The sequence below is a fragment of the Mizuhopecten yessoensis genome, unplaced genomic scaffold (genome assembly GCF_002113885.1).
Source record: "Mizuhopecten yessoensis strain PY_sf001 unplaced genomic scaffold, ASM211388v2 scaffold9963, whole genome shotgun sequence".
In the NCBI taxonomy this organism is placed as follows: domain Eukaryota; kingdom Metazoa; phylum Mollusca; class Bivalvia; order Pectinida; family Pectinidae; genus Mizuhopecten; species Mizuhopecten yessoensis.
The window spans coordinates 408,161-436,094 of record NW_018408310.1 but is presented as its reverse complement, the minus strand read 5'-3'; the positions used below and the strand labels follow the sequence as shown (position 1 = coordinate 436,094).

Sequence of the window (27,934 nt, the reverse complement as noted above, 5' to 3'; positions counted from 1 at the left end):
CATGATACTTTACTCAGTAAGGCACATAATAACATGACGTTTTGACCCCAGCTGCAGAACTTAGTCCAAACAGACCAAAATACAAACTTTAAACCCTTATCTAACGAGGGTTAACACAAAGGATTTTTTTTCGTGAGGTTTGAACAAAACATCTCCTCGACATCCTTAGACAAACTGGTCATGTTACTTGCACTCATAATTGTACAGGAAAATGAGTAAGTGTTTAAACAATTGAATATAAAACTCTAGTAATTATTGATTAATCAGCAGATTTTTCAATAGTTGTAGACCGTAGTTGATATTTAAAGGTTATCGAGGATTCTTGAGAGCAGTCGGTGATCTACAAGAGTTGTTGACTCTTCCAAAATGCTGCTGATAAGTAGTTGACTTATCCATAGTGAAGTCAACAGCTCTAGAGAGTAGTAAACTATTCATAATGCTGCAGATAGTTCTAGAAAGTATTTGAATATTCCAGTGCTGTCGACAGTTCTAGAGATAAGTTGACTTTTCAAAGGAGTTGTTTAAAGTTTACAGAGTAGTTGACTATTATAAAGTGCTGCCGACAGGTCTAGAAGTCGGTCAATAGTTCCAGAGGTCGGTCAATAGTTCCAGAGGTCAGTCAACGGTTCCAGAGATCGGTCAACATTTCCAGAAGTTGGTCAACAGTTCAAGAGGTCAGTCAACAGTTCCAGAGGTCGGTCAACAGTTCCAGAGGTCGGTCAACAGTTCCAGAGGTCAGTCAATAGTTCCAGAGGTCAGTCAATAGTTTCAGAGGTCGGTCAACAGATCCAGAGGTCGGTCAACAGGTCCAGAGATCAGTCAACAGGTCCAGAGGTTGGTCAACAAGTTTAGAGATCAGTCAACAGGTCCAGAGATCAGTCAACAGCAGTTCCAGAGGTCGGTCAACGGATCAAGAGACCATTCAACAGGTTTAGAGATCAGTCAACAGTTCCAGAGATCAGTCAACAGGTCCAGAGATCAGCCAACAAGTTTAGAGATCAGCCAACAAGTTTAGAGATCAGTCAACAGGTCCAGAAAGCAGTCAACAGTTCCAGAGGTCAGCCAATAGTTCCAGAGGTCAGTCAACAGTCCCAGAGGTCGGTCAACAGGTCCAGAGATCAGTTAACAGGTTTAGAGGTCAGCCAAAAGTTCCAGAGGTCCGTCAACAGGTCCAGAGGTCGGTCAACAGGTCCAGAAATCGGTCCTTAGTTCCAGAGATCAGTCAACTGTTCAAGAGATCAGTCAACAGCTCCAGAGATCAGTCAATAGGTCCAGAGGTCAGTCACACTTGAAAAGAGCATTTGATGTTGCGGAGATCAGCCAATAGTCCCAGAAAGCAGTAGAGATTAGTTGACAATTCCAGAGAGCTATCAACAGTTCAGATGTCAGTCAACAGATCAAGACTGCAGTTGACAGTTTCACTTCTATAAACTTTACCTACAGACATTATAACAGAAATCCGAAACCATATATAGGTATGAAAAATAAAGAAGAACAGACATTAATTTGCATTAAAGGAGTTTTATTATTATACAGTCGTAAGTTGTCAAAAATATAACCATTAATGATAACAAAAATTCTGTATTTAATTCTGTCATTTTCACTGAAAAGTAACTTTCATTAATCATAAATACATCTTTTTCATTCTATCTCTCACTCATTCATTTTCAAAATATTCTGGATTAGTGTATAATATTTATCTTTGCAATATTGACATGCCCATTCATCATACCTAAATATATATTGTATATCTGAAAATGTAACATTTTTTCATATAAAACAACACTCATATCATAATGAAAGTATTGTGATGCATACAAACTATACATATTGTTTTCTTACAAGAAGTTTAATTTAATATACCTGGGGTGTAACAACATGCATTTATTTCGTGACCCTCTTCAGTGATAACTTATAGACTAAATTCAAATTTCCTGTTGTGGGTCACGTAACACCGGTCATTAATTTATAATGTAACAAAAAAATCAATAACAATTGTTAATCACGGGAATATTGTAAAGATACAGAAAAAAACCACCCTCAAATTGGATAAACCTGCAAAGACTTTTTACCGGGTAGGCTATATTTACATGTGTCCAGTTTAACCTTCAGATCAAAATCATCGAAGGCCTTCACAATAGCAACTTCTTACTATTTAAATACAGTTGTGTTTCTACAGTCGGTGCTGCCTTGTTTAACATAACTGCCACATGTACATTAAATAGCCGCCCTATTCCTTGCCAGATAACACAGACCTAGAGTCTTGCCTCTCTGTGTGTTGGATGATGTCTGATAAAATGTTGGCCTCCCCTTGCTGGATCAACCCACATCCAAGTCCTGCTTCTCCTTGCTTTTATAACATCGACCTAGGATCCAGTCACCTTTTGCAGAATAAAACAGACCAAGAGTCTTTCCTCTCCTTACTGAATAACAGAGTTGAAGAGTCCTGATTTCCTTCCTTTCATTTCTCCATAAAACACTTAAAGTCCAACCACTTCTTATGGAATAATACAAATCCTGAGTTGTCTGTCCTTTCTAGATAAAAGAGATTTATTTATTTCCTTGATGGAAAAAACAGCCATGTTTCTCCTTCATGGAAAAAACAGATTCAGAGAGATATGCTTCTCCTCCTGGCATGAAAGACCTTTGAACTTGTCCTGTTTTGTTCACAAACACTATATTTACCAAAGAAACATTTGGTATTCCTGAAGAATCATCTGGAGAGATATGTTATTTTATGTTCCAAAAGTGAAAATTCATTTTTTTGATGGCTTTTTCCGTTTGAAATATGCAGGAGCTGCCTCGTAAAGCCAGTCGGGGTCAACGACACTGAGGTCTCTGTAAGTAATGAAAACACCAAAGGTAAAACTTCTTGGGTTCCATAACAACGTATATGCCAGAAAAGAAAAGAAAACAATTCACAACCCTTTCACCACTGTAGACCATAATTGACTTATCCATATCAGTGCATGGTAGAGTCTACTAAGGTTACATAGGGGTGAAAGGGTTAATAATTCCTCATACTATAACTGCATTTGTATGAAACAAACTTGTACAACATACATAGGTCCAGATCAGTTGGTTAGGAAATAACAGATTCATAGAAATGTATGTATCGGCAAGTTCTGGTTCTCTCCTTAAATACCAACATTCTCCGACCTTTTATTGTTTCTTATATGCCCATTTATAAAGTTAAACAAAATGTTCCCGCATATCCCAGACACTATTTCGGACAGATAAATGCATAAAGCAATTACAACCTATCAGAATCTATCTTTTTAAGAGATCTGTAGAACACCAAATAATTTCAACAATTAAACGAGGACCCGTGACATCTAACTCGTATTTAAAAATGCATGTACACTTAACTTGGCCAAAAATGATCAAAACATTTCTGTACATAGTAGAACAGACTTACACATGATCTGTTACCAATAAATGTATACGACTGACCTTAGTTGATGGTTCTGTTTATACAGGTTGTTAGATTGTACAGTGGATCAGTACAGACAAGTTATACTGTAACCCAAAATAGAATACTTCAGACTCACCTCATGTAACACTTGGATGTTTTGACAAGCTCGTTGTAAACAACACAAGCAGGTTTACATCTAAACAATGCTGATGATGGATGAATATGAACAGGCTCTCGTGTTGTTAACTTTGAAAGTAAGGAAAAAATATTGTATGAATCTTGAAAACATCTTGAAAAGAGACAGAACAATTTATTGTAATATGTCACATAATGCTTTAGTTAGGTAGCATTATAAAGTCGGCATCAGTTCCGTGCTATCACAAGGAGATGAACACGAACATATCGCAGCCTCCCAAAACACACACTCATACACCACACGCATGCATCTTGCATGCAGGGGAGGCTGCTATCACAAGGAGATGAACACGAACATATCACAGCCTCCCAAAACACACATGCATACACTACACGCATGTATTTTGTACGCAGGGGAGGCTGTCCTTAAATGACCATAGCCGTTGATAGGACATTAAACAATACCAAACCAAACTAAACCATGTACAGAAAATACACAAAGTATTTTTACATAAGATAAAACAACAAGTCAACTTTGAACGAAAGTAATATACACAAGCTTCAATGCCTTAGCTAAATTTTTGTATTACCTTGTTGGTGCTTAATCATATAAAAATTTTGCTATGCAAGTATAAATTAAAGAATTTGATTTAACATTTAAAAAAAAACAACCTCCAAATAGCTTGAGAATAACTTACTGAAATGTAGACATCTCCTTCCCTTTGCAGTTCTGCAGCATTCATAAAGAGGCCTGCTGCCAAACATCTCCTGCAACCATTGAAATCATAGATAACATCTTTGGTAAACGATGAAACAAATTGAAACAACATATAAAGGCATGGAAAAAATAGATAGTGTCACTGTAGACCAAATCGATAGAGAGAAACGAAGGTATTTCCTGACAATGATTTATAGCCGTAGTCAGACCATCACAGATCTTTACCTGATTAAACCATTGTCCTGCTCACACAATTTCACAACCATAGTCTAACGATCAAAGATCTTTACCTGATTAGACTGGTATTCTTACCACAGGATTTGACAGCCATGGTCTGACTATCACAGATCTTTACCTGATTAAGCTGGTACACATGGTTTGACCACCATGGTCTGACTATCACAGATCTTTACCTGATTATACTGGTGTCCTGACCACATCATTTGACCACCATGGTCTGGTGATCACAGATCTTTACCTGATTATACTGGTGTCCTATCCACAAGATTTGACTGTCATGGTCTGGTGATCACAGATCTTTACCTGATTATACTGGTGTCCTATCCACAAGATTTGACTGTCATGGTCTGGTGATCACAGATCTTTACCTGATTATACTGGTGTCCTGTCCACATGATTTGACTGCTAAGGTCTGACTATCACAGATCTTTACCTGATTATACTAGTGTCATGTCCACATGATTTGATCGCCATGGTCTGGTGATCACAGATCTTTACCTGATTATACTGGTGTCCTGTCCACATGATTTGACCGCTAAGGTCTGACTATCACAGATCTGGCGTAGCTGCTTTCGGACATCCATTGCCTTTGACATATTGCGGCCATTAATGAAGTTTTCATGACACCATTCCTGTCAACAGTCAGAAACATGATTTTTGTGTAATTTGGTACATATTGGTGTATCATAAATTTTACTTCATGATGAAACACCATATTTTTTTTTTACGAAAATGAAAAAGTCATTTATTTATACCGAAGGATACCAGAGGATCATAATTATTTATAAACTTGCCAATTTGGTATATCATTACAATGTACAAGATTAGAAAGGGCTTAAATAAAACAGGGGTGACAATTTCTCAATATACAGAACAGAAAATGTAGTATTTAATAATAACAAATTTGTGCTGTCAAAGTGAACTTACTTTATTTTGTTTTCACCCATTCATAAGCCAGTTATGATGACCTTTGACCTTACCTTATTGCCTTTGACCCCTTTATATGCTTTGTAGATGTTTAGGAGTGTGATGTGGTCACCGTCACTGGACACAAACTTCTGACGGACAGCTAAGGCCTCTTCTCTCTAAAATCGACAAAGTATACCAAGAGTTCACTCCCTTCTACAAACTTTCCATATATACCTAAGGTTGACAAATAAATTATCACTTTGATGTGATATAGCTTACAAACATTTCGCAGTCCTTGTGTTTGAACTACGCTTCACATGAAAACATTCCTTTGATAATCAGTTTCTATGCACTCCTTTACCATCTCCTCAATCAATGACTATTTTTTTTATATAAAATGGTGATGTCCTCAATTTGGTGCAACAGTAAAGCCCAACGACAACTTTGGCCAAGTGACCTTGACATTTGACCTTCAGCTATAGCAGCCAATGTACATGATTCTTTTTCATGTTGCCTAGTAAGCAACTTACTGAATTTAGTGACACCCACTGAATGAGAAAAATCAAATCAAATAACAGGTAATCAAACTTACCCTTTTTTTCTTTTTCCTTATTCTTTTTAAGTTCAATGGCTACATATAAACCATGGGTGCTACCATTATATTGTTAAGCCAACTAACATGTAAACTACTAAGTTACGTGTTGACTGTGTCATATCGGAGAATTTTACCACCATCAAACTCTTTACAAACTGAGATGCAATCTAGCTGTAATTCGTTTTCAAGTTTGATGATTATTGGTTCGATAGAAAATATCATATTGTACAAATCTTTTTCATGGAAATTTCAATAAGAATGCAATTACTCTCATATTATTATCTCTTTTTGCGAAAATGAAATTTTGCTATATGACATATTCCAGGGGTGTAGAGAGCGAAAGTGAGCGTAACCCCTGGATATCGAGGATGTAGACCTGCTGATGAGCTGGTACTTACTTTTCTCTGTGGTGTAAACAACACAGAATCAACAGACAGCATGGACACTATTGTAAGAACTTCCTCTCTGGAAATATAAATATAAAGGTGCATGTTTGAAATAAAGAATGATTCAAATCTACAGAGGTACTGGTGATGAAAGAATGTCCTCTACATCCTAAAATCATCACAACATACAATACCAGCAATGCTACAAAGCCAGCAAAGAACAATGTCAGTCTGGCATTGTCTAATTAAGTTTTCCTGTTTTCATTTCTCACATTTCAGCTCTATTAAATATCTTCTAAAGAAATACTGTCTTCCAGGACGTTTCCTGTTGTTTAATTTTCTGGTTTTTATGCCACGCCGTCATGAGGACAAATTGATCATTACAGCGAAAACATTATAGGAGGCAAGGTAGTCTAGTGGTAGGACGCCGGCTCGTTACTGAAGGGTTGCGGGTTTGAGTCATGGCAAGGCACTGCGTTGTATCTTTGAGCAGGATACTTTACTCCGCTTGTTCCAGTCTACTCAGCTGTAAATGAGTACGTGGTTGGGCAGTGCTCGAATTGTTCAATGCTAGCGGTGAGCGCCGAAATGGCAGCGCCGGCTGTATGCTCCCCAAGGAGTTGATAAAGATATTGGCTGGTTGCAAAGGCCCTATAACCACGGATAATAATTTGTGAACCGCTTTTGAGACAACCTTCGAACTAGGTTGTGATAAAGTGGTATATAAGAACCTTGAATTATTATTATTATAATTATTAGCAAACAAAATCACATGCAAAGTAATCAAATGTGACGGGAGAAATTAACACTGGGCTGGAGTAGGCATAAAATTTACTTGTCAAAAGTTTCCCGATAAAAGATCACGTGATTTGTATAATGGAAACAGTGGTATAAATATGTTACATCGCACAACTTATGTGGATGATACAGTCACATTTCAATTGTCATCAAGAAGTCTCTAACAGCTTGAGAGGTACTGTCTGGACAATCATAGAAAATTTGGCATTTACACATTCATTTTTTCATTTCACCTTGACATAAAAGTCTAATTTATATGACGACTGTACATGTATGTATTGAGACTGAAACTCTGATTTTCAAGTTTCAAAAACATAACTCTAATGGTTATAAGCTGTCATCCAGACAAAATTCTATTAAAATATGAAGATCCAGAAGAAGAACCATCAATAAAATAATTTCTTTCCAATCTGTAAAATTTGACGGGGAAAATAACAAAGTAACATACAGACAATGGAGCTCCAAGGCTATGAGGAGCGTCTTGGACAACTTTGGGTCCAGAGGGAAAGCTGCCATCCTCTTCCCAGTAGCTGTCAACTGAAATAAAAATGTAATACAAATAAGTCTAAACAGATGTGTCTTTATAGGGACATGTTCACTATGCTAGATACCGGTCTTGAACTCGAAAGTTTTTCTTGGCTAACAACTTTGGCATAATGATATTTGACTATACATTGAAATCTATCTAATACGCAATTAATTTTCTAAAAGCAGGTTTGAGATTTTTCTAATTTGACAACATAATCATGCTTAACATTTATCAATATCTTTGCATTTATATCAGATCTCTGTTGATGGCTTTTAATACAGTGAAACCTGTCGAAACCAAATGTCACTATGCATTCTATACATAATGCACAGGTTCCTGGTTACAAAAGTTAAATTGATACAGGTTTCCTGATTATGCAGGGTTCAGTATACACAGGTAATTAAAGCTGTACCTTGATGGTGTTCTCCTTAATAACAGCTCCCAGTGTGTGGAGTTGGTGCACTGCACCTATGAGGGACTGCAAGAGAAAAACAAATTCTACCATGATCTGATCTCCTTCAAAGCACAGCCAATATTTCTGATGTAAAGGTTACTTTGTAATATCAAAATGTTTCCAATTCAACTAGATGAACTATCTGTTTTACACATAGGACTCTGGAAATAGACCTGTTAAACTCTTGTAGCAGGATTGAATATACGATGGAATGAATTCCTTACCTCTGTGCTGGGTTTATCCATAAAGTCGAAATTGACGATGTCTGTGATTCCCATGGCCAGGAGCTGCAGGGCCACACTGGACAAGTTACACCTGTAAACAAAGACTGTCAACGTTACACCTGTACACAGGTATGACTCAGCATCTACTGAGGTGGATAGATGGTGCAGTGGATAGATGGTGTAGTGGATAGCACACTACCTTTCATCAAGCTGTCCAGGGCTCTACTCCCTGATAGCACATGAACAAATTATGTGTTCAACTGCCTAACCACTTGGGTTTTCTCTGGGTACTCTGGTTCCTTCGTGAATTAAGACCCCTTGTACCAGGCCTACAATAGTGATCACTCGAAGTTGATATAAAATGTTTCCTAATTGTAAATTCACCTCAGTATTTCTGTCATGGTGCTATAAGTAACCTCTGTATTTCTGTCATGGTGCTATAACTAACCTCTGTATTTCTGTCATGGTGCTATAACTGACCTCTGTATTTCTGGAATGGTGCTATAACTGACCTCTGTATTTCTGTCATGGTGCTATACCTAACCTCTGTATTTCTGTCATGGTGCTATAACTGACCTCTGTATTTCTGTCATGGTGCTATAACTGACCTCTGTATATATGTAATAGTGCTATAACTGACCTCTGTATTTCTGTCATGGTGCTATAACTAACCTCAGTATTTCTGTCATGGTGCTATAACTAACCTCTGTATTTCTGTCATGGTGCTATAACTGACCTCTGTATATATGTAATGGTGCTATATCTGACCTCTGTATTTATGTAATGGTGCTTTAACTGACCTCTGTAAATATGTATGGTGCTATAACTGACCTCAGTATTTCTGGAACGGTGCTATAACTAACCTCTGTATTTCTGGAATGGTGCTATAACTGACCTCTGTATTTATGTAATGGTGCTATAACTGACCTCTGTATATATGTAATGGTGCTATATCTGACCTCTGTATATATGTAATGGTGCTTTAACTGACCTCTGTAAATATGTAATGGTGCTATAACTGACCTCAGTATTTCTGGAACGGTGCTATAACTAACCTCTGTATTTCTGGAATGGTGCTATAACTAACCTCTGTATTTCTGGAATGGTATTATCTGGGAAGTGCTGGAACTCCTCCTCGGTATAGAGTCGGTAACATGTGCCTGCAGCCTCACGGCCAGCCCTGCCTGACCTCTGTAGGGCCTGAGCCTTGGACAACTTCACCACCTTCAGAAGGTCCAGCCCACTGCGAGGGGTGAAGATTCTGTAACACAAATGTAAAGCTCTGATAGTTATCTCCCTCTTACTCTTCATCATGAACTCATCTTAATCTTGATCACTATCGCATTTCCTCTCGGAACCTGACTTCCTCACTCTTACCTCCCTACCCCTTCCTCAGTATCAACTCTATCTTCTGCATCTTTCATTCAGAGAACATGAAAAAAAGACAAAAATGATCTGCTGCCCCTCATTAGAACACTTGGGATATTTTTCATTTCCTATCTTTCCTGTTTACTTTCTTTCTTTTATATCTACTTTCTCTATCTGGCGTTGTCTCCCTAGGCATCTATCCTCAAATGACTCTAGCTGTTGCGAGGAAGTTAAACCACAAACGAACAAAACAAATCATCAGTATACACTTTCCTACTCTTCCATCACTATGGCCTTCTCACTATTCTCTCAACCTTCCACATCGTACCGATCCTACTTCCTTCCCAACCCTCAGCTCAAAGGTAAAGATCATGCAGCTGACATGTCAAAAACATTTTGTAAAGCATTGTTAAAGATAATACATGTACTTCCAATGGCAGTATCTCATCAGTACAATTTCATTTTTTCCCCCCATTATTCATTGGCTAATTCAAACAAAGTCAATACATTAAATAGGCTTAGCAAACCACTGTGGGTCAGTACGATCTAACAAATGTATTGGTGTTTCAGTTTACAAGAAAAAAAATTCCTTCTGTTTTCGTTATCACAATACATCATGTATAATCTCATATAGTATATATATATGTAATGTATACATATCCGTTAACAGGAGGTACATTTTTGAAACTGTTTTCTTAGTTTGTTCATGTTCTGGAGTTCAATATCTGAGAAAATAAATCAATGAAACATTACTTATTACGAGTCATTGATGACACAATGACTGTAAATGGTGAAACCTTTTTACAAACAATGATTCGTAACTTACTTGGCTTTGACTACTCCGGTGTCAATAACAAAGCTGATACCGTGTATGGTGATGGACGTCTCTGCTATATTGGTGGCCACAATGACCTTCCGCGTACCCTAGAACCAAGTGCAATCATCACATTCGTCAAAAGTGAATTCTACATCATAAAGATTACCGCTACTGCTCCACTAGTAGAGGACTGATGTCTTACTCTGAGGAGGTGTGCTTTCATGTTTACTTAGCAATTCACCTACAGTAAAATCTTGTTATACCGACACTACATTCAAAACAAACGGCATTATATGGAGTTTTACTTTTCATAAACAAGCCCCGATCAAGTTTTATATTGAGGTTTTAATGTATTGTGAAAGTGAAATTTTACCGATACCTGTATTTACATAACTAGGTACATGTCCTCACTAGTGACGACAGTTTTAATTCTGCATTAACAAATTAAGTAGTGATTACCTTAACATTACAAGAAAGACATACTTCACTCATGGTAGTCTAAAAGGCAGATATGTACATATTTATGTTTAATGTGGAAGTCATCAGTTCCATAAAATACAGGGTTGCAGGCATCAATTATTTTAGGATCTGGGTTGATGCCATCAGCTACATTATAGGCTGGGCTGATGCTATCAAATATATTAGGAGCTGTGTTGAAACCATCAGTTAATTCAAAGCCTGTGTTGAAGCTATTTGTTACCTTAGGAGCTGGATTAAAGGCTTTGAGTTGAAGGTGTGATGGGAGAGCGGCGTATAGGGGCCACACAACAAGGGGAGGAGCGTCCCCAACCATCCCTTTAGCTATCTCATGTATAGAGCGTACGACTGAATCAATCTCCTCCTGGCCAGTCAGGAAAATCAGTACATCTTGGCTGTAAAATAATTATACAGTCCTTGTAGATTTAAGCTGATCACACAGGAAAACTTTCAATAATATCTTTCACCTCAAATATAGTTTTACATAAAAGAAGTTGATGTTGGTTGTATTGTCATTTTATATAAAATTATACTATAACATGAAGTTTGTTTTAATAGACTTTCTATGTCTTTGCCACAAAATATTGTAGAATAAATAAACAATGAAACTTACTCAGCTGGTTCCTCCCTGTGGATCTGAAATAAGGCTACAACAGCTGCAAACACGTAGTCTGACTGAGGCTCTCTACTGTAGTACACCTGTAACAACAAGTCATTTGATAGTTCATCACCCCTGTTTTAATACCTTTACTGGTACCTCTGCATGTAACATTGGGACCCACATACCTGTACTTGACATTGTTGTCCCTCCAGGTGTAAAATTGGGGCCTACATTCTTGGACTGGGACCTACATACCTGGACTTGGACCTACATACCTGTACTAGAAACTGTTATCCCTCCAGGTGTAACATTGGGGGCAACATACCTGGACAGGGACCTACATACCGTACCTGTAATAGGAACTGTTGTCCCTCCAGGTGTAACATTGGGGACAACATACCTGGACTGGGACCTTCATACCTGTACTTGGACCTTTTGTCCCTTCAGGTATAACATTGGGGACTACATACCTGGACTGGGACCTTCATACCTATACTTGGACCTTTCGTCNTGTACTTGGACATTTTGTCCCTCCAGGTATAACATTGGGGACAACATACCTGGACTGGGACCTTCATACCTGTACTTGGACATTTTGTCCCTCCAGGTATAACATTGGGGACAACATACCTGGACTGGGACCTTCATACCTGTACTTGGACCTTTTGGCCCTTCAGGTATAACATTGGGGACTACTTACCTGGACTGGGACCATCATACCTGTACTTGGACCTTTTGTCTCTTCAGGTATAACATTGGGGACAACATACCTGGACTGGGACCATCATACCTGTACTTGGACCTTTTGTCTATTCAGGTATAACATTGGGGACAACATACCTGGACTGGGACCTTCATACCTGTATTTGGACATTTTGTCCCTTCAGGTATAACATTGGGGACTACATAACTGGACTGGGACCTTCATACCTATACTTGGACCTTTTGTTGCTCCAGGTGTAACTTGGGGTCTACATACCTGAACTGGAAACTGTCGTCCCTCCAAATAAAGGACTGGGGCTTTGTTGAAGAACTGTGAGAAGTGGTCAACATCCATGGTGGCTGACATAATTATGATCTGGGGATAGAACAATCAAAAATACAATACAATTGATCTAGTACATACAGATAAAATAAGGGCAAATTGATAGTAGTTTTATATCTTAGTCGACACTAAATGTTTTCTGTAAAAATGCCAGAATGAAATCAAATGGTAGTCATTCATATCGGGCCCATTGTTTAAAAGATTCTTCTGAGACTCTGTAAAGTGGGGGTTTACAGATGTAGGATGAATTCTTAGTTTACTTTTCTGTTTTAAATCACATATTGTTACTCCCCTGGGTTTCACCTTGACTCAAACAGCCCTCATCCCTACCCCACTGGCCATGGTGGACATGGTGGAGCCCTATACCTACCTTAAGTGGGAGAAGGTTTCTCAGCTTCCTCCTCTTCTGTGCCTGTTTGACCACACCAAATAACACATCTGTATGTATAGTCCTCTCATGAGCCTCATCCAGGATTACGAAGGAGTACCTACAATGACAATTCCTATTTTGAGTATTGTGCTAGAATCACCAAGAAATACTTACAATAGACAATTTCTCCTCTGAACACTTGGCTATAGAATCACAAAGGACTAGTTAAAGATTTTTCGACCTGTAAGTACCCCTCTTTCCAGAAAACTAGAGTTCTAACTCATGTGTGGTGTTACAGTCATTTTGATCAGAAAGGTTTATGTCCTTTAAAGTTGAATGTCGGTAAAGTCAGAGTTTAGGATCAGAGGCCAGTCTTTAGATGCATTACAATCATGTAAGATATTACAGAATGTTCTTTAAGTCAGGTGCCAGAAAAATAAGGGTTCAGTTACATCAAGTGTCAGTGAAGCCAGGTTTCAGTGAAGTCAGGTGTCAGTGAAGTATCAGTGAAGTCAGGTGTCAGTGAAGTCAGGTGTCAGTAAAGTCAGGTGTCAGTGAAGTGTCAGTGAAGTCAGGTGTCAGTGAAGTGTCAGTGAAGTCAGGTTTCAGTGAAGTCAGGTGTCAGTAAAGTGTCAGTGAAGTCAGGTGTCAGTTAAGTCAGGTGTCATTGATGCTACATGAAGGTAAAAGTAAGGTTTCAATAAGTCAGGTGTCAGAAAAGTCAGGTGTCAGATAAGGCAGCTGTCAGTTATGTCACGTCTCACTGTACATCTTTTTATCCAATGAACATTCAGTCTGTACATCTGTACTACTGAAGAAAGTAACACTAATTCAAAGACAAAATCATGAACACATTCACCGAAATATTTGATGATATTTACACATATCACTTTAGTTATTAATTTTCATGGTTTTATTTGTGCATGTTCATTGTGTTCAAACACCAAATCGTTTACAGTGAAATTCCTCATCGATTTGGATAAATTGATTTCTGAAACAAATTCAGGAATACAGTTCATTTCTGTTTAACTTCTACTGTCTGGAAGTAAAATCTACTAGCCTCTTCAGCAGTGGGTCCAAGATGGCCTCCCGTAGTAACATTCCATCTGTCATGTACTTGATTCTTGTCTTTTCACTTGTCATATCTTCAAATCGCACACAATGACCCACCTGGTGATAAAAGAAATTCACATTGACATATACAACTGTTCCTACATTGAAATTCTTCCTGTATTTAAATCCAATTTGTGCAGATTTTTGTCATGTAGTAAAATTCAACTGAATTTAGAAAACAATTAGTAACAACTGGGGGATGGAGACCCAACGTCCCTGTACCATAGTTGCACACATCATGTAACTGTGCTCTGAAGAGGGCCTCCCTTTGGCCGAAACATTTCAGCACATAGGATGTAAATCTAACCTTACATTTTGTACCAGAGTCAGTGGTGTTGTTGCTCATCATTTCTATTTTCATTTGAATTTAGAAAATGTAGGTTCCCATGTCCAGATACAATCCTCACATACCCAATTAATACCATATAAAACCAGTAACACACTAAATAATAAATGTATGGCAATAACGTTGTTAGGATGCTTGTTCTCCAGTCTTTGGTAATATGACTATGGTTGTGCAGCACTCAGGTACTGTAGTCCTAAGGTAGGCATGCACCTTAGGGTGGTCGGGTGGCGCAAAGAACAGCGCAGGGGACAGCACACTCGCCTTTCACCAAGAGGGAACAGGATGTGATTCCCTGATTGTATGTTAAAAGGTATTTGGTCACCTACCTGACCACATCAGGTTTACTCTGGTTATTCTGGTTTACTCCAAAAAGAAAAAAACCTGTGTGCATCCATCAAGGTCACCAAAAGTGATTGATATAAGCTGATAAATTTGCTTCGTAATTGTTGTAAAATAAACAAAGTTCATATTTTCATTACATTTTCAACTACTCTGCTATTTTTTTGTATATATGTTTTTCAAATTGAACTTTCTTTCTTTTACAACAATAATGAACTTACTCTGATATGGGGTTTTTTTAAGTATTATTTTGAAATTTAATTTAATTTTTTTTAAAACAATTATGAAACAAGTTTCATCAACATGGTATGTCACCCTGGTGAAATACTAGCTGCTTCCTACCAACTGCTAGGGAGAATCTCTCTTTAGCTCATTCGGCAGAGCGTAGTAGGCCATAGGTCCCGTGTTCGACTCCTAGCGGAGGCATTGAAAAAATAATTACCCCCATTAAATTGGCGACCAAGCATTGTCCTGCATGATATTGTGCAGGGGATCTTAATGCGGGAGGACACTGGAGTACCTAGAGAAACCTATCTTATCTGCAGGTGACCTGCTACCTTTTTGCTGAGGGTGTAACCAAAAAATATTACTCCAGTTGTCCTGTGGTTTACACTTAAGAGAAATTAAATAATTCACCCCTAAAATTTCACAATTAACTATTCCAACCTTTGAATTGGAGGAGTTCAAATGTGTCTTCCGGTGTGAATGAGTTAAGTGATCTTCCATGTAGTGTAGTCAGTAAGAAGCATCAGATGTTAAACCTGTGTACCTACCACGTGCCCTGGTTCGCTGCCTCTCTCCTGAGCCACCCTTTGAGCAACTGTGATAGCTGCAACTCGTCTGGGCTGAAAAACATTATACATGTGTAACATCAAATATGGTAGAATGAATACAAGGGCTACATATCTTTCCTTCATATCAATAGTTACATATCCTTCCTACATATGAGATTGTCTCCTCTGACGTATACAAACAAAAGAAATAACTGAAACAGAGTATTTCAACATAATTTTTATAGACAGCAAACAATAAGTTTGAAAAGGCAAAATCAAATGAGGAAATGACAATTAAACATAGTTCCACTGATTTTCAGCAATATTTTGAGAGCTTGTATTAAAATGGCCACAAAGTAAGGTAAGAGCTACAAAACATGCTTTGCGGGCTTATACTTGGCCTATAATATACAGCTGTTAGTCCAGCAACTAACATCTTTTAACCCTTTCACCACTGTAGACCATAATGGACTCATCCATATCAAAGCATGGTAGAGTCTACTAAAGTTACATAGGGGTGAAAGGGTTAAGCTATATATGCAACCCATTTGATTAGTAGAAAAGATAAAAGGTATTGTTATGGATGACAAATACTGACTGTATGCATGTATGTTGAGGCAAGGTAAAAGATGGAAAACCCTTCAATTTGAAAATATACCCATCCTATAATACACATAGAAACAATATACCATTGGTTATAGCTTGCAGTCTGTTGTGATGGGATTAATTTTGAGGCATATCGAAATGAAAATATGACTAGGTACTTTATAATATTATATAGTTGGCATGCTATACAATTAAAGGTGTATGCATACCCATTTTTAATGCATTACAACAAAACATGTACGTAAATCACACTTGAAATACTTTACCTGAGTTATAGCGATGATCATGTTTTTGTGAAGTCTCTCTTCAAAAATGTACTGTAAATGACAAAAGTTATCAGTCATTAAACAAAACAGTATAAATCACATTTTTGTTCGTTTCAATATTTTTTACAAAGCCACTTTAAGATAACTTAACATCATAAAATGAAAAGAAATAACATGAGCCAATTTTATCAAGGCAAAGAGGTAAATTTTGAAGAAAAAATACCCATAATGCTAAAGGAAATGATATAGCCTCACATTTGCTGCGGAAGGTGAGTTTTCTGCTCACTGTCAAATCTAACCCTACCTAACCCTCGTACCTGTGGAAGCTGAGTTTTCTGCTCACTGTCAGAACCATAAAATCTCACCCTACCTAACCCTCCTACCTGTGGAAGGTGATCATGAGTTTTCTGCTCACTGTCACAACCATCAAATCTAACCCTACCTAACCCTCGTACCTGTGGAAGGTGAGTTTTCTGCTCACTGTCACAACCATCAAATCTAACCCAACCTAACCCTCGTACCTGTGGAAGGTGAGTTTTCTGCTCACTGTCAGAACCATCAAATCTAACCCTACCTAACCCTCATACCTGTGGAAGGTGATCATGATTTTTCTGTCTACTGTCACAACCAACAAATCTAACCCTACCTAACCCTCGTACCTGGGGAAGCTGAGTTTTCTGCTCACTGTCAGAACCATCAAATCTAACCCTACCTAACCCTCGTACCTGTGGAAGGTGAGTTTTCTGTTCACTGTCAGAACCATAAAATCTCACCCTACCTAACCTGCGTACCTGTGGAAGGTGATCATGAGTTTTCTGCTCACTGTCAGAACCATCAAATCTAACCTTACCTTATTACCCTTGTACCTGTGGAAGGTGATCATGAGTTTTCTGTCTACTGTCACAACCATCAAATCTAACCCTACCTAACCCTTATACCTGTGGAAGGTGATCTGTGGCCAAAATGTCAAGTTTTACCAATTGAATTGAAACCTACTTTTGCAGTTAGCTTATTGTCATGACCCTCAACCTTACCTGTGGAAGCTGAGTTGTCTTCCCACTTCCTGTCTCTCCAATCACAATAGCAGTGTCCAAACGACGCAATTCTTCAATCAGCTTCCGTTTGGCGGAAAATATTGGTAAATTTCTTCTGATTTGTTGAAGTTTTTGGAATACTGGAACCCCATTCGTAAATCCTAAAATATTAATTTCAAGAAAACCTATACAGTATGGTTCAAGGCACAATTTAGCTATCACTGTATCTATTACATGTATAACCAATTTTTTTCCCTCAAAACACTGACCAAGTTGAATTGATTCAACCAATACAAAATATTATCTGAAGCAAAGCATTTTGGCAAAAACAACTTATTGAATATGAAATAAAAGTTGTCATAAGCAACTGTCTTTGCAGGCTTGCCCTACGAGGACTACGACATCATTGGTTTTATGAAAGCTGTAAAAACTACTGTAAAGCCTATTATACTGCCAGCAATGGTCAAGAGAAATTATAAAGGGGTTTTGTAAACACTAAGGAATATGTATAGAGGAATAGTTAAGTAAAAATGACCTTGAGATTGGATGATGGTCATTACCGTTGAGGTGACCAATAGAACGAGGGGCATTAATTATATTGAGGTTTTACTAATTATATTGAGGTTTTACTGCTGCTGTTAGCAATATTATACTATTACCAGTACCACTGAATAAGCAGAATTTTAACATTATATGTATATACTTTACCATTACCTTGACAGAAACATTTACAATCAAACAGACTAGGCTTTAATTTTGTATAACTACAGCCCCCCCCCCCAACACGCCATTTCATGTATTATTAAACCATTATGAAGACATTAGCACCAGTATTTGATCTCTGCCCCATTACTCTGCTATGTCATGACTGCCCGCTGGTCAGCTCCACACCACTGGTCACTAAGTGGTCAGACACACAGCCAGGTCAGCTAATAACTAGTACTATACACATTTCACATTAGTTATCAGCACTATCAATTAACCCTAGAATGATATTGGATATCTTTGGCTAGAAACAGTCCTACATTATCTTAATTTAAAACCTAACTATTGAAAACTATGTAGATAACATATACAAGAATATTTTCTTTCAAATTTTAAACAATAACACAAAGCATTAATGTGATATATTGGCGTAAGGTATCCTCACACATTTCGGCTGATAATTTGATAAATAGTAAATATTGAAAATCATATGGCAGGTTTTTATCAAAATCTTAGTCTTCAGCAATGATCAAATTCACATGATTAACTATATATACTACCTTTATCTGGTTTTGACGTTCAGACACACGATCAATGTACGTTAGCTGATTCTACTGATTCTTATGTCTTACAAGACTGGAGCAATTAAGGCTTCATAATGATAAATTAACAACCAAAGAGAGCAGTTGGTACTCAGTTTTCAAAATTGAATTAAAAGCAAAAAGAGACAATATATGATAGACTAAGTCGCTTTAATGAAATTTGTATTTAGTTGCAATGATACTGACAAAAAAACAAGTTCAAAATTAATCACTGCCTATATACTTAATGTGATATTGCCAAAACGATACCGTATGTTGATTTTGCATTAGGAAATATCATTTCAAACAACTTCTTACAACATTGAGTTGACATCACGTCAGAACCGATCCTCTGACTGATCAAGGATCGGCCGAGGATTTGCCATTTTATCATTGAATTTTTGCTGGTATTGAAAAGTGTTGTAAACTGGTTGGTAGATATTTGAAGTACTGATTAAGTGTCTATTGTACATCAATTTGTATATCATGCCAACAGTGAAAAAGATTTCTTTTCATAGTCATAAAGCTAAAATAAACGAACTACATATGTAAATTAGACAATAAATCAGGCCAGACAAACAAATATATGTGTTTCCTGTAACATGATGGACAAATTTAGGGTGGGTAGGTAGGTAACAAATTTTATTCAAACAAATCAACCCGAGGGGTGATGTTTTTTGGTTGTCTAACCCGAGGCTCTGCCGAGGGTAAGACAACCAAAAAAATCACCCCAAGGGTTGGAGATTTCTCTATTACATCCTCAAGGTAGGGGATGATTATTTTTCTCCCATACTATCATTTCAGTCACAGTTCCACCGACAGTAGTCTGCCATGTTTGTAAACAAAAACACATGTGGGGTATGCATATCGTCATTCACTTTTGCTGACACATTTTAATGACGTCACAATTGAACACGTGCTAATCGGCACGAGGCTATCTCCCCCTAGGAGAGCCTGTGAAGGGTGGGAGAAGAGATGATCGTAGATTCAAATAATCAAACAGTGAACATATCAAAGTCATTGTTTCTTTGCTGATTATATTGTTGGATGAATTGATTGAAAGAAACACTAACATCACAAAAATAAAGTGATGTACAGAGCCTATATTGATATTACACTTATGTCTTTTACAATTATATTTCATGTTAATTTACATTTTAACTTGTTTTATTGTTACTTCAATTTTAAAAACGTTTACTTCAAAAAAGTTGAAAAATATTTATTGCAATTTGTAATTTTGCATGAAGCTAACCATTGCAAAGTAGTTAAAAGGAATCCGCCACTAATTAAAAGTGAAATATTACCAGAACTGTCAAAACTGTTTAAATTGTCATTACAGCCCCAGGTATAACCAAGACTGACCAAGGGTCAAACCCCTGAATGGCAATGATCACAGGAAAGGTAAAGTGACCCACGAGTCCAGCTTCAGACTGACCCTCAGTGGACCTTTCTTTTAAAATGTTAAGTGTTTGTCAGCTTAATATGGTTTTATCTGATTTAAAGCTTTTCATACTGTTCCTCGGATCCTAGTTTTAAAAGTTACATACCAAGTGTATGTGTGTCCACCAGTATTGAAATCTGCTTACTCTTTGTAGATACAATATATTCCTTTTGATGATTTTATGTTGAAAGTAGAAAAACAAAATTTCTTTTAATCTAAATAAAGCTAACAAGTCATTGAAGAGTAAGACATGGATATCGCTGATATGTCATCAATGAAACAGATTCCGAAATAATTGGACAAAAATCTGACAATAACACTCTTACAGACTACTCAACAGCCTTCACGGCTTGACCAGTGGGCAAGGGGTCAGGGGTCACTGGACATTGGCCAAAGGGTCAGACATGGGTCACTTTTATTTGTTTATCCTTAGATACTTCAATTTAATTTTATTTCAGATGACCAGATTTAGTGGAGATCAAGCTGTAGTATCACATTCCTGTTGAATAGGGGGCGGGTCTGGATGTTGCTTTCACTTTCTATAGCGTTAGTATTGGGCGTTCTACCCTGTCAGGATCCTCCACCTCCTACTTTGGTGACTTGAAATATTTTGCTTCCTTATTTAGTTTGGTAATGGACCAACTACACACTACATCTAGACTAATCACATACTTTTTTTGTTTGGTAATGGACCAACTACTCACTACACCTAGGCTAATGACATCTCATTCCTTCACTGGTTTTTCAAGGCTAAATAACATGTAATTGAACTTCACATTTTGAATGAGACAACTGTGTAGGCCAAATCAAAGAATTAAAAAGTTCAAGGATAGTAGCAATGCATTAAGATTTATCATAGAGGACAAATTATTGGGTCTAAACATGCGTAATTTTTGTAAAATAGCAATTTAAGTTTTCTCAGTAAATCTGTCATACTAGTAAAATACATATGATATGATATGCAATAGAAAAAATATTTGTTTAATACATTTACGAATACCTAAAACAATAAAAAAAAAAATGCATTATAAATTGATGGAATTAGTAGTAGAATCTTTGATACCATAATATTATGAGCTCATGCTTGACAACAAGGCTGTGCGTCATTCTGATGGGCTATCCAACACATTTTTACTGGTTTCTGTAATTATGTCTTCAGATTTGCTAAATAAATGTTATGTGATATGTAGGTAGCTGAAATTAATTTGTAGGAAAAATGTTCCAAAACAACCACTAATTCTACAGTCGCATCATCTGCATCTGAACAAGAATCAAAAGTGATATTATTTCACTGTCATAGACATCATTTTTGATATTTGTCACAGTGCAAAAGATATTCCTTTTACAAAGTTGATAGGACCCAATACCTAACTCCAAAAATCAAAAAATAAATAAGGAAGATTTGTCATAGACGCAATAATAATTCTAGAACAAGAAATTCTTGCTTCGTAGTTCTAAATAGAACTATTATTGTATTCATAACAAGTAAAAATAGAAGTCGTCCACAGATCTGGCATCAGAGAGGCATCCATATACATGACATGATAAGTTGAATACTTGATCAGTGTCTTGAAATATAGTGTACCCAGGCCTGGGACAAAGAGACAGATAACCCCTCACCAAGTTAATCTTTTAGAATGCTAATTCATTAAATGCAAGTTGTCCACATTTTCTGTTTTATTATAATTACCTCCTCCGGGAGAGAACTTCATCTTTTTAGCTGGAGGTCTGTTGTCAACTGGCATTTTGCAAAATTTAACCTAAAATTAATAAGAAATCAGAGCATGATTCTTAAATGAAAATGGATATGAAATATATATGGTAAAAATACATGTACACGCATGCAAAACAACCCACCAAGAGTATCGCGGGGCGGAACAATATACGCCCAACGAATGCCATATAGTGTTATATACTTTCTTACATTGAAATAAGACCTGCATCATTCTCAGAGTGGTTATATTAGCTGACATGCTATACAAAATGTAGGAGAAAAAAAAAAAAAAAATACTGAAATGAACAAAGGGCAACAACTTTTGCAAAAATTGTTGAATCAAAATTCTTTTAAGGGAGACACAACTTCATATCATGATTATAATGTATACCAAGTTTCAAAGAGATCCGTTGAAAAATGTAAGAGGAGATTGCCGGACAAAAAATTAAATACTGAAATGAACAAAGGGCAACAACTTTTGCAAAAATTGCTGAATCAAAATTCTGTTCAAGGAAACACAACAACATATCATGATTATAATGTATACCAAGTTTCAAAGAGATCCGTTTAAAAATGTAAGAGGAGATTGCCAGAAAAACAAAAGTTTACGCCGGCCAGACGGCCAACCCCATACCATAATACTTCGTCAAATTTGACGGGTGTATAAAAAGAAAAACACATGAATTTAAGCCCTAGACACTTGCCATTGTCTTGAACTCATACCAATGATCTGTTTATAATCAACATCCAGTCAAGACTTAAAACAATTTAACATAACATTAAATATTTTGATACAAATGTCAATTTAAACAAGCCATTTGAATTCGGATGGCTATGTATCGCCTGTGACCCGCTTTGACCATAAATGAACATATCAGAGAAACTAGCTTCATGTTGATGGAGATGCTGTCAAAGTCAATGGACCATGAAAGGTAGGCCGCATCCAGCCTTTGATGCATGGGTCGAGATATACTACCCGAGATGCATATATATGGTCCAAGTTTGGTTGGTGGTTGGTCTTCCACTTATACTTCCAGTGAAACTAAATTAAACACAAAAACTTAATATTGACGCCGCCGTCGTCGCCGGAAAGGCAACACACCTTAGTTTCACTTCCGCTACTGCGAGACAAGAAATTGTGTTCGTTATGGAAAGAAACTTTTGATTTTTTTTATGATTGAAAATACACAACGATGAAGCTTTCAATTGTGGGAAATACCTGTATGTTTAAATATCAGCGCTATAGTTCCTTGTAAACATTAATCATAGTAAAAACAAATAATGCTGTACACAACATTGGATCAACAATTTACTTATATATTATAGGATGGTCTTAAATTCTTCCATATTTGTCCAAATGAGGGCAGTTATTTATGTGTATCTCAAATTATATTGGTGATTTGATAGGTCTTTTCTTTTGTGATAGCTTCATCTGTTACACTTTCATTATCAAGATAAATCTTATAAGCCTAAGAACTGCTGGCAGGACTGACATTGGACCAAGAATGGTCTGCTAAGTTTGGGCATATTGATCAAGGAAAATCATCTTTACACTGAACTAATACAAATATTTGATTTTCTTAGCAGTAATATATATTTTTAACCCAAATAATTAGGTTACAAGCAGCAAGGGTAATTAAAAATGTTGCCACTATTAGATACACCCTGAGATCAGTCCACATGCCTCAAGAGACAGGATCTGCCTCTGTTTTATGCCATAGTGGAAGTAAGCCACACCCATGCAAAAAACAAAATTCACTCTGTAGATCTAGATGAGTATGCAAAACTAATGGGATTGATGCTGCTAGCGTAGGTGTATCAGAATATTTACCCGATATGATAATAACAACTTGGAATAAGCAGAGCAAATGAAAATAGAAATGATGAGCAACAACACCACTGAATCCGGTACAAAATGTAATGTTTAATTTACATCCGATATGATAATGTCTGTATAATAGCTTGACAACGAACAGAGCAGCTTGGATTTAGAAAAGGACATACCTGCTGTTACACAGTTGCAGAATTGGGGATTCGCTTTTGTGCCCTCTACTTGGAGACACAAAAGTGCCAAAAATAAATCTGCTGCACACATATCTATACCGGTAATTGCAAAAAATAAAAATGGAATCTTTGTAATTTTTCCCCTTTTTAACTTCTGTGTCATTTCCTAACACCTCACTTGGCAATACCTTGCTTTTGGCATTGGTGTTGAACATTGGCCCAAGCAAGGGAGGTTAACGGCTGTGTCCACAGACAGACGCAAACCATAGTCCTCACAATTGGTACTTTTAGATGGCCATGGACGATGCTTAGCAGCAAGGCCTGATATTCCATTGTCAGTATAGTGTGACTGGGTGGAATAATGAAATGGGTGCCTTTCTCTTTGTCATGGTATTTCAGTGAGATAGCACTCTAAAGTCAGCATCAGATCTCTTGTACCACAATGAAGCAAATACACAACACACTGCCTGCAGCATGTATGCATATAATTTACACATAGAGAGGCACATTCTGAAATTAATTTTTGATAAACCAAATCAAACCAATCTTGAAATTCTACTCAACTTTGATACAACTGATAATCCAGACTAAAGTATTGGGACATTATGTAGTATGTGCTAATGATTTAAACTGTTTCAAAAATGAACTGGATAAACACCAGGAAAAGATAATCTGATTGATTTATTATATAACTTCAAAGCTAATTTTTGAACTGTAGTGTCATTACATTCTAAAATCTGTTTTATATATAACAATTAAATTATTATGTTTGGAGTCTTGTGTAGAGGATAGGAAATCTTGTAGCAGAAATCTATAATTTAAATTCATTAAATGAATCATTGTAATGACATCACTATTTCAGTTTCACAGACCTACACTCTGGTGCACGGGGAGGGGATAAAGCTGTGTTGTTGTTCACACGATTATCATCATTTAATAGATTTTATCATTATTAAGTCAAAAGAGGTGTTGTCCAGTGTAAATTGTGTTATCCCGTATTTTACCTCAAATAAGTCCCCTCTCGCAAAAAAGCCCCCTCCCCACTTTGGTAAATGTCCTGGGAACAGGGTGGGTGCCTGAGATTAAGCCCCCTCCCTAACTTTGTCCCCATCTCAAAAAAAAATGTATGTCAATTTTTGTCCTTGACATAAGCAAATTAGCTAAATGCTACAAATAACTTTGTTTCTGAATTAGGCACAATAGTAAATAGCATGTACTGGCATTTACTAAGTACTGTGATTTTTTATATATAAAGAATTATGTATTCATGAGTGAATTAAAGATAACACATGATAATGGAATATGATGTAAACATAACAAAATATCTAGATGGCTTGACTTAAAACAAAACATCGTTCTGTTGCTGAAAGAACACCATGCTTTCGTTTTTTAACCGGTTGTATATTTTGCAGATTTCAATGTAAAACAAAACATGTTACTTGTACCAAATCAATTATATCTATTGTCTGTACTGAAGTAGAAAATTATGAATACATTTTAAAATTCATTTATGAGTTGTTACAGAGAGGTAAAATCATTTTCAAATTGATCTTTTTTTTTCATATCAAATCTTTCTGTGAAGGTCAGTTTGTTCATATTTCCATTCAAAAATTTGTATCAACCAATACAGTGTAAACAAAGAGCATGGCTTCCTGGATCAAATACATCGTTTTTTTGGAAGACTTATCTATAAAAAAAAACATATCTCTTGCTCATAATGCTTGCAGCCTGCCTACAGATAAGTTGTTGTGTTGTTTTTGTATGATTAAGACAATGTTTTTTTGTAAATTCAGCCTTGTATACTCAAATTTTCTTCATAGAACGGTATATATTCAAATCATGTAATGGCGCTAGCCAAACACCAGAGAGCCTGGTTGTCGTGCTAATAATATTTTTACACCTCTGAATGTTGGTATTGTGTCTAAAGAGTACTGATTGACTTATCAATAAAAAAAATATAAAAATGAATTATCGAGACAAATTGATGATAGAAAATAAGAAAAACAACAGCACCATCAACTGATCAACTTTTGGTGACTGTTATAAAATATTCTGTCTGTTAGTTGTTATTTTTACAACATGAACAACTACAGTGGATAAGTACATGATATTTAGGGTGGTCATAGATCAAAATCCAAGTTGGCGGACATTTGTGAACAGGGGGGTTGCTTGCAATTAAGCCCCCTCCCAACTTTTGGCCCATCTTTTTTCTCAGGAGTGGGGGGGAGGGCTTATTTGCGGTAAAATATGGTAATTCAATAATTGGGTATAAGATCTAATGAATGATGCTAGATTGTTCATCTCAAAATTGTACAACCCAAGTCAATGCAGCAGTGTCAAAAGCCAATATAACTAAATGTTAGGTATACTGTTTCGAACTTTCATTTTTATGGATATACCTCTTTTTACAACCCTGTAGAAGTCACGTATCCGTCCACATCTGGAATACGCTACGCAAGTGTGGTCACCGTATAAAACAAGGACAAAATAGCTATGCAAAATGTACAACGAAGAGCCACTAAAAGAGTACTAGAAATCCAGAATATGCCCTACCATGAACGCCTAAGAACATTAGGTCTACCATCTCTGTAATACAGGCGTGAGAGGGCAGATGCGGTTGAGTTGTATAAAATATTGAACGGGATCGACCAGTTAGACTAAAGGCTGATGTTTCGTCCTACACCACTTAGTACCACTAGAGGTCACTCTAAAAAAATATTCAAGAAACCTTTCAACTTAAACACTAGCAAGAATGTCTTTAGCAACCAAGTGATCCAAGGTCTACCCGAGGAAACTGTGTCGTTAAAAACGCATAACAATTCAAGTCAAACCTAAACACACTGTGAAGGAATCACTCCAGGAAGTTCTGCCCTTCCTTTTATCATGAATGATCCACATGGGATCTCTAACATTAAAAGAAAAGAGATAGTAATAAACATATTACCATTAAAATGTTAGTTACCCCCTATAGTATAATTGGGGGTATATACATAAATTACTATTATAATAAACAAGTATTCACAATAAAAGATAGTGTAAAAAACTTGATACATTTTAGATAGTTTTAATCCCTGCGCAACCGCAGTCCGTTGATGGCAGGCTATTCTAGGATCTGCTAGCAACGTATCAAAGGCAGAAGAGGATATTTAGACGTCATCACAAGCTCAAGCTTCCAATCGACGTTCAACAACAACAAAACTTAAAGGTACAATATCTTCTGTTGTTGACAAACACACCTGCCAAGTATTAATTAATACACATGGTTAACTGGGAAAATACTTATGTAACGCGAACTTGAGGCTGTAAAGTGTAATATTAGATAACACAACTTTTTCTACATCCTCAAGCTCTTTGGCTGCATGAGTCACAAGGAGGTCACTGATTTGTGATATTGACTCGGTATAAAAAAAACCCAGCAAGTCAATATTCTCCTTATATGACATCATATCAATTGCAAGTTTCCAAAATACATTACTTTTCTTTAAACAACTTGCGTATGCTTCGATTCGTGTTGTTTGATGATAAACAGATTAAAACAACACAAAATATATATCTTATATACTAATTAAGGACTTTTTTCAGCAAATATGTGTTATATGAACCTGAAAATTGATATAAACTCGCCGTCGTCTCGGTTTATATCGCTTTCTCACAATAAATGCATAATTTTATTAGAAACATATCTAAAGTAAACAGTAAAAACAGTTGAATATGACTCACCTGGAATAAGATGTTTCTTTCCTTTCTATGTAATGTAGTGAACTTTAAGTTCCTGACAATTATTGAATGATTACCTATCACAAAATGAAGAAATATGTAAATAATGTTCAAACCATAACACGTTATCTTTGATGGAGGCTGCCATGTTTTTTTCGTTTCGGGTGTTTTCGGGTTTGATCTACAGATTAAAGACAATTCCAGATACGTCCCG

The 27,934-nt window shown here is 36.7% G+C and overlaps 1 protein-coding gene across 1 annotated transcript; it reads right to left on the bottom strand.

Annotated features, from left to right (window-relative positions):
* Positions 1-1,515: 1,515 nt before the first annotated feature.
* On the bottom strand, positions 1,516-27,879 carry LOC110459079 (putative ATP-dependent RNA helicase DHX33). Its single transcript, XM_021511164.1, has 21 exons — positions 27,724-27,879; positions 21,976-22,045; positions 17,559-17,719; positions 16,525-16,575; positions 15,653-15,724; positions 14,142-14,251; positions 13,082-13,199; positions 12,646-12,744; positions 11,679-11,764; positions 11,289-11,460; positions 10,598-10,695; positions 9,491-9,664; positions 8,404-8,494; positions 8,138-8,203; positions 7,645-7,733; positions 6,411-6,477; positions 5,489-5,593; positions 5,007-5,140; positions 4,249-4,318; positions 3,552-3,661; positions 1,516-2,838 (listed from the first exon to the last, which is right to left on the bottom strand). The coding sequence occupies exons 2-21, from the start codon at positions 22,028-22,030 to the stop codon at positions 2,757-2,759; spliced, it is 2,010 nt and encodes a 669-aa protein (XP_021366839.1). The 5' UTR covers positions 22,031-22,045; positions 27,724-27,879; the 3' UTR covers positions 1,516-2,756.
* Positions 27,880-27,934: the final 55 nt, after the last annotated feature.